Source organism: Pteropus alecto, unplaced genomic scaffold (assembly GCF_000325575.1).
Source record: "Pteropus alecto unplaced genomic scaffold, ASM32557v1 scaffold7, whole genome shotgun sequence".
Classification (NCBI taxonomy): Eukaryota; Metazoa; Chordata; class Mammalia; order Chiroptera; family Pteropodidae; genus Pteropus; species Pteropus alecto.
Window position 1 is genome coordinate 52561683 of NW_006494614.1, and position 8461 is coordinate 52570143.

Below are 8461 nucleotides of genomic sequence, written 5' to 3' on the forward strand. Positions count from 1 at the left end.
CCACCTGATTACATAAAAACATTTCAGTACTCATTTTTTTCCAGTAGTAGCAAATAATTTAAGTGTATAATTTATAAAGCAGAATTGTTTACTGACATTTTTGAAACAATGAAAAGTTCCCTCCACTATCTGTGCAGCCATGGATTAAGATTTACCTAGTGAAGGCTAGCTAGCTTCAGCACATGAGTTAGACTGATCAGCATTAGAAATGAAAACAATATGGTTTTAAAAAGTCTCAATCCGTTCAAATTATATATAAAATTGGAAGATTAAATACAAATTATTGAAATTTCAGGCAGGTCAAATTAAAGCTATCATTTCTTTCTTATAGTGGGACCTATAATTTGAAAATATGCTAAAATTATTTTTAATTAAATTAAAAGTAAAAAGTATACTTACTTTGAATGAGCTAGAACCAAAGGGTAAAGACTTTCCATAGTATCGATGTTCAGCAAATACCAACATAGCTTTCAGTTCCTCAGCCACATCCCACATGAACCCCTAGGAAGAATTTATAAATTCAGAGGTAAAAGCAAGATACAAAAATTGTCACTGCACCTTTTTTGCAACTCATATAAAACAAATGTTAAATCAGACCAAAAGAGCTCTCTGAGAAGCCAATAATTTATACTTATTCCACAGATAAATTATATAATTGCTGTTTCACTGTTGCCTATCGATCTCAAACTATATTAGAGTGAAACAAAAATAAGCCCAAGTTGCTTAACCACAAGTCATTCCAGCTCTCCTTATTCTGACACTCTGGCCATAGAATCAACATTATGTCAAAAATAGTCTTTAAATTATACTGTGTGCTAAACAGTCTAAGAAAGAGCTGAGAATATTTAAGTTTGCTGCCTACTCATAGACATTTACAACATAAAAGAAAAAAACAGTACAAATAAGCATACTGGACTAACTTGGGTTTTACATTAATCTTATTTACTTGAAAATGAATAGTAACTAGCAATAGCTAATATTAATTGAGTGCTTACAATGTGTCAGGCACTTAATACAAATAAACATTTTATTTGTATTAATTCACTTAACTTTCACAACAATCGAAGAGATATGCATTTTGATTATCCCCATTTTACAAATAAGGACACTGAAGCACAAGAGTTTAAATAACCTGCTACAGTCACATAGCTAGAAAGTGCCAATGTCAAATTCAAACACAGACTGCCTGGCTCCAGAGTATAATCATCAAGTGCTATAAGACGTCCTTGTTTCTACATGTAATGTTAGCCATTAATCATTGCAGTTTTCCACTTATCTCAGTTGTGCCTTCAGAATCCTTCTCAACAAAGCATTTTAGGTGGCCAACATCAACCAATTAGATTTAGATTTAGCATATATTAAAACTATTTGCCCTTCCTAGTGCAGATTTTTGCTTTTTGATGCACTGCTGCTCCCTAACAAGAACTAAGAACCTCTAAATTTTTTTGTTTGTTTTGATCAATAAATGAACAATTAAAAGAAATTTTATGCACATAAAGATGAAGAATTTAACTTGACATCTGTGATGATTTCAATAATTCCACTTTCTCTCTTAAACACTGCTCATTCTCTGCCATTTATCTATAGACACCCAGCTCAAGCATGCCATCCTCTGCCTGCCGTACCATGGCAGTGCTGATCACTCCCTCCTTTCAATACCACTGTGCCAGGTATAGATCTCTATTAGTATGTTGCAATATTTGCTTATATGTGTGTCTTACCCTACCAGACTATGAGCTTCTTAAGGGTAAGGACCATCCATCAAAACAGCCAGACCTCTGTGGAGTTGACCCCAGGCTTTAAGAAGAAGCAATTTAATTGAAATGATTAACACTGTAATAAGTGATTATTTGCCCTTACCTCAAGGGTATTTTTATTTTTCAAATGAGGTCAATGCAATATATTAACATTTAATAACGTACGTGCCAGCATTGCTCTGAGTTTCCGATTCTTATTTAGTCTTCGACAACTCTGTAAACTAGACATTATTAACATACCCATTTAACAGATGGGAAACTGAGGCACAGAATAAGAAAGTTGCCCAAAGACACACAACATAGCGGCAAAGTGAGAATTCAAACCTTATCAGTCTGGTAGAAGTCTTCACTCTTGAGCACTATGATACACTGCCTCTCAATAAATGAATGTCCAGAATATGTGAATATGCAACTAGAAAATTTAATATGTAATGAAAGGTGCATAGAGCTGGGATGAAACCAGGATGTCCTTCTACAATCTGCCTCTGGAACTGTTCCTACACTTTCTTTCTACCACTTCCGAGGTTAGAGATTCCCTGGCAAACTTTGGATTATGCTGCAGTGCCAGTCAGAGCATTGGAGTCTGGTAAAGGCAGGAAGGGCTGCCTGCCTACAATAGAGAAAAACAAGAGAAGTTGCCCTATGACCCTGGCATAAAAGAGAAGTCACACAAGAAAGAGAAAGGGAGACAAGGCAAACTCGGTTGTTTCACAGAGCAGGAATATGATGGAAAACAAGTTCTGATTTCCTTTGTCACTCACTGATCAAAGAGAAATAGACATACTAGCATCTCATTTCTTAGGGAATTACTTTACTTTCAACTAACATATTTAAACTCTTAACATTCCTAAGGAAACAATCAGAAATATGGCATATAATTACACAGTACTATTGGGTTCATACCTTTGTTTTCAATTCAGTTCAGTTCAACACACGTTTAGTGAGATCTCCTGAATACCAGGCACGATGCCAGACATTGGCAGTGGAGAATATGATTCAGTCTCCACTTTAAGGTAATTGACAGAATAGGTTTTTGATAGAAAGTCTAAGTTTTCTAATCCTATCTTTGGCACATTAAAAAGGAAATTTCTTCCTTTCATGTGTCCTTCTAAATTAAGTTTCAATAATGGATTATAAAAGATATCAAATATAGTCAGGGAAGCAATCTAACAGCTATACCATTTTTCACCATCATAAACATAAGAAAAATGATAGGACAGTAGTAAAGATAAATTAAAATATGTCGGTGCCTACTTGACAGCTTAGACTTTTTTTTCTTATTTGCATTGGCTTTGATCAGGTTTTATTCATTTATTCAGTTAACAAATATTTATTGAGCACCTACTATATGCCTAGCAGTCTTGGACTCTGAGAATATACTACTGAACAAACATACAAAAATTCTTGCCCTTGTATTTACATTCTAGAGACCATTATAAAAATAAAATAAAAAACTATATGCCATAACATTCCTATTCCCATTTCCTTCATATTCTTATTTACTCTAGAAATAAGCTGAGATTTTTAAAAAATCTTTTAAAATTGAATTGTTCAATAATAGCATTTAATTCTTTTCACACGTAACTCTTTAAGGCTGAACGTGCAGGTTTATTGGGTATCTGTATTTATTCTTTTGTGAACTCTCTATTCATGTTCTTTTGCTGGTTTTCTATTATTAGTGAGTTTAATCTTTTGTTTATTTTTTAAAGAACTTCACAATTAAGTACAGTTAAACGTGGTCAAATATACTATAAAATCTTTTTTCCAATTTATAATAAAAAGAAAATAGAGCATAGGAACTTCACAAATCTGCACATACCGTATTGTTGCAAAACCAGATAATGTCCCCTTCATTACCAGTGTAGAAAAGTATTGATCCACCATCTTTCTTCCAGTGTTTATCAGCTATTAGGTACCGCTGATTAAAAGTTTTATCAGTATTAAATCCAAAATGATCCACCTATAAGAAAAACAGACAAGACATATTTCAAAGGAAAGTAATTAAATGAGATCAACGTAAAAGTAATTAAATCTGTTCCTCCATTAAAATCGACCTATGCAACAAAAAGTATACAAAAAATTTAAACTTCATTTGGCTTTATTAGCAGTAGTAATATTGATACTGTTGTTTTGAAATTATTTTATTTATATTGTAAGACAAAATAATGCTATTGATGGTCAAGATTTTTAGTGTAAGAGAAAAGATACAATTACAAAATCAAGTAGCTACTTTAAAACACAATAACTTTAAAATTGAATTGGAAATAGTGATGTGATCCCATTAATCCCTTATTATCTGAATTTTCATTATCCAAACTTTCAATATCAAGATTCAAGAACTAAACAGACCCTGAAAAATTCTATAAACATTGTCATCCCCAAAACAACTGACATTCCAAGGAGCAGTATTTTGGTGTTTAATACCATTCCTCACTAAAAGGAACTAGGGCTTGTTAGTGACATGGCTGGCTGACATTTGGGACAAGGAAGCTACCAGATAAACCTATGCATCGTGCCATTCAAGGAAGCAAGGAATTGCTAAAAAAATTAATGGAGTTATGTTCAATTGGCATAGGACCCAACCACAAAGGCTATCATTGCCTAAAGTATTCATAAAATGAATTAATAAATTGAATATTGAATATAAAACAAATTGAACATAAAAAGAATAATGATAGTTGATTAAAATATTCATTTCATGAAAACCCATTAGTCCATAAGGATATCAAAAAAGAGAACACAAGAAAAATATTCATTTCCCACCATTTAATGTGTCTATTAAACCAACACCTTACTTTAAAATTGGAAATAAAAAATTAAAGAACTCGACATTTAACCTGCCTTTCCAACAGAATTGTATTTCAGGGTACCAAATAGTCCCAGCTGATGAAAAAGAGCTCTCTTTAATTAAATGTCACCTATTGCAGAAGGAATGAAAGAATTAGAAAAATGATAGTTTTGTATAAACCCTAATGAAATTACTGATTCAGGCAAAAATTACCAAATGGTGTTTAAAGCATTCGGAGAATAGATGATAGGGGAATGAACATTCATATTAGTGCCAAAGTAATACCATAGAGAATACTCTTTTGTAATAAGGGGAAAAAATAACTTCGCAATGGGAGGATCAGGCTGCCATCACCTTGATCTAGTTATCAATGTTAGCATCACTAATGGGAGGTAGGCAGGGATTATGTATCTCCTCATGTGGTATAACACGAAGCACATATTATCTATGATGAATTCTGGCCAAAAATGTTCAATTGTCCATCCAGCCTTTAGATCTAATTTCCATTTTCCAGGAAATACACAGGGTAGGAGAACAAGCTGAAGACATTTGGAAGGGACAATCAGACAAATCCAGAAGTGGGACTTTTACAAGACAATGGCAAGGCAGTGTCTTAAAAGAAGACTGTTTTAAATTAAGTAAATTTTAAAAAACGTAATATCCAGATGCAATGCATGATTCTAGATTTTGTCCTAGTTTGAACAAACAAGATATAAAGGACAATTTAGGGACAATTAGGTGAATTTGAATATGGACTAGGTATTAGGTGATAGTAATGACTTGTTAATTTTATTAGGAGTGATCATATTATTTTGGCTACATAAGAAAATGTTTTTGTTTTTGTTTTTATAGCTGCATATAGAAGAATTTAGAAATAGAATGCCATGCTGTCTGTAATTTACTTAAAAATACTTCTGCATAAAAAAGTAAAATGAATTTAAAAGGAAGAAAATTGAATCTATACTGAGAGACAAAACACACAGGATACTGAGACTTTGTAAGATATAATATAAAACGTGTCAAAAATGATAAAAATGACAATAATGTTAAGCTTAAACTGAACTTCGAATACATTTTTTGAGACTCCTCTTTGCTTAATAAACTCACCATTTAAAATATAATTATCAAATTCTATAACACAGTAAGATTCATGTACAACAATATGAATTTACAGTTGCCCCACAGTACAGAGCCCCATTGAGCCTTAAGGATGATGGGGGCTGCATTCCCTAGTGCCTTAAGGAGACAGAAGCCTGACCCTGCAAGACTTCCCTAGGCCATTCCAAAACGGACGGAACACCCCATACTTGGCTACATCTACACACACACACGCGTGCGTGCGCGCGCGCGCACACACACACACACACACACACACTTCACATTCATATCAAAGGTTCCCAAATGCAAGCTTCTCAAAACTGGACCTAATTGCAAACTTCTTGATATCCATGATCATTTCCATATATCGTCCTAAAATATAAGCTATTTTAAACTAAAGACTACCAACCTTCAGGAAAATAGCAGTTTATGTGGAACAGGTATATAATAATGATGTCCATGTGCTAAAAACTCCTCCCATTATCTATGTTAACTCACTCAATCATTCATTCAACAGGCATCTACTGAATGGGCCAAGTACTTGTTCTGGGCCAAATAGTAATCTAAACAACAGGATGAAGTTGGCCAAGAGACAACCCATTTGCCTAAAAATAAAAGAGGGCAAGAAAAGCACAGAGTGAAGGGAAGATAGAAAAGTTATTTCACCTGCTTCTATTCAAGGAGTACAGCAGTTCTCCATGTGAGGTCCCTGCAGGAACAGCATCATCTGGGAACCTGTTAGAAATGCAAATCCTCTGACTCAATCCCAGACCTACTGTATCAGAAACTGTGGGAGTAGAACCCAGGAATCTGTATTTTAACAAGCTCTCCAGGTGGTTTTGATGCATGGCTAAAGTTTTGAGAACCACCAAGTTAGCATGAGCCCCCAAATAAGACATGAATCTGTTATTCCTTGTCTTGATCTGGGTTTTAGAATACTCATATGCTAAGCATCTCACCATGCTGAATGAGACTCTGGTGTTTAAAAATGTGAATTACCACTCAACATTGCTCCCAAATAAAAGCCAACTGTATCATTTGAAATTCAACAGGAAACACCATGATCTTTTGCAACGAAGGAAGAAAGACTGGCTGTGCTGGACTTAAAGAAAGGAAGTATATGGCTTTCTAAGATGCCTTACTATGGGATTTTCAAAGACAATTTTGCCATCACTATTTTCACCTTACCCATTGACTTGAGAGCCGAGGCTTCTTGTAAAATGAGATATAGCTGCACACTTAAGGCAGCCACAAAGAAAAACATTTCAATAATCCAGTCTAAAGGTTTCAAATTTGAAAACATGGATATCAGTTTGTATATATCATGTTAAACGTAAATGGCAAAAAATTCTTACCAGAGGAAAAGCTTCCATCTAGAAAAACAAGGGCCACAAGAACTTCAGAACCAGAGAAAGTAAGAATTCCTTCTGTGGCCATTTTCAGGGCACTCCTGCTCCTAGCTATCATCCCTAATTGTTTTAGATTGGGGGAAAGGAGTAAGAACCCTGATATGATAGAAAGAAAGCATGTTTAAGAGTTAGCAAATCTAAACCTGAATCTCTATTATGAGGCTTCAGGCAAGTCACTTAACCGCTGAGTTCTGGTGTGTTCCTATATAAAATAAGGATAATAACATAATTCAAAGGATTGCTGTGAGGATTAGAGAAAATGTACCTACTTAGGTACATTTACCTAATTAACTAATTACCTAATTACATCAGGAGTATTTAGTGGGTTAAATGAGATGAAAGGGATGATGACGTTATTCACAGAATTATAGGAAGTACCCTTAGTATGTCAAAATCTTTTTTTTGTTTCTGTTTTTTGAGTGCGTCACCTAAATATTAAACAGCTAGAAACAGGATATGAAATCTCTTTTGCAAAACATTACTTTACAGAATTTGGCTCCTTCCTATCACCAAGAATATCAACGTTCAGGTACAGAAATGCAGTTTCCAAAGGCTAATGGCCCAGCACACTAGGAACACTGTGCCCTCTACTGTTGAGAACTGCAAGCTACATGCCACTTCCAGCTCTGGGTTCCTGAATAAAGAGATTTTATAAATTACAACATGAAAGGGGACAAAGGTCTTAGGAACCATTTGATCTGTATTGTTCAATAGAATAAACTGAGTTCAGAGGTCAAGTGACTTGGTCACAAGTCAGAAGCAGAGCTGGAACTTTTAATTATTTTGAGAGTTGGTTTACCGAAATAACTAAATTAATAGTTATATAAAAGTGACACAGACATGTCCTTCAAAAAGGAAACACACCTCTAATGATACATAGTAGTCCTTTCTCATACATGCCAAACAATTTCAAGCTTCCCTCCTTCACCTTGTAGAGAAAGATCCATGAGAATAGGTAGGTAAAAAGACACCAAAAGAATATCCTTTAAATAAAGTTTATTGCAGCAAAAACAACTATTTGGATCTTAAAACCTGAAAATGAAGTTCACATCCAGAAAAGCCTATAAGAATATTACATCTGGTAGACACAGTTTTGGTGGCAATCTGGGGGCAGCGGGGTATGAGGGTGGTAACACAGAGCACCTACTTCGTGCCTGACACTGTGCTGGCACAGATCACTTTATCGTCTCCCAATCACCTCTGGGGATACTTTCATTATACCAATCTTACAATAAGGATGCTGAAGCTCAAAGAGGTCAGATAACTTGACTAAGATAACATAACTAGTAAATAAACATCAAATACGATTATTTTCCATGTGCTTTTATCCTCTACCCAAGCCTACCTAGGACAAAACCCAGTTTGCTTTGTCGGTAAAAATACACTATTGCAAACAGGGACTGCTTATG

General features: G+C 34.6%; 1 protein-coding gene across 8 annotated transcripts in view; it reads right to left on the reverse strand.

Annotated features, from left to right (window-relative positions):
• Positions 1-8461, reverse strand: part of PRCP (prolylcarboxypeptidase) — a 55610-nt gene that overhangs the window by 22691 nt on the left and 24458 nt on the right. For all 8 annotated transcript variants that reach the window (XM_006926657.3, XM_006926656.3, XM_015600513.2 and 5 more), the window contains exons 3-4: positions 3577-3717; positions 400-501 (exon numbers count right to left, since the gene is read on the reverse strand). In XM_006926657.3, the coding sequence (XP_006926719.1) occupies positions 400-501; positions 3577-3717 (243 nt within the window). The remainder of the gene's footprint in view (positions 1-399; positions 502-3576; positions 3718-8461) is intronic.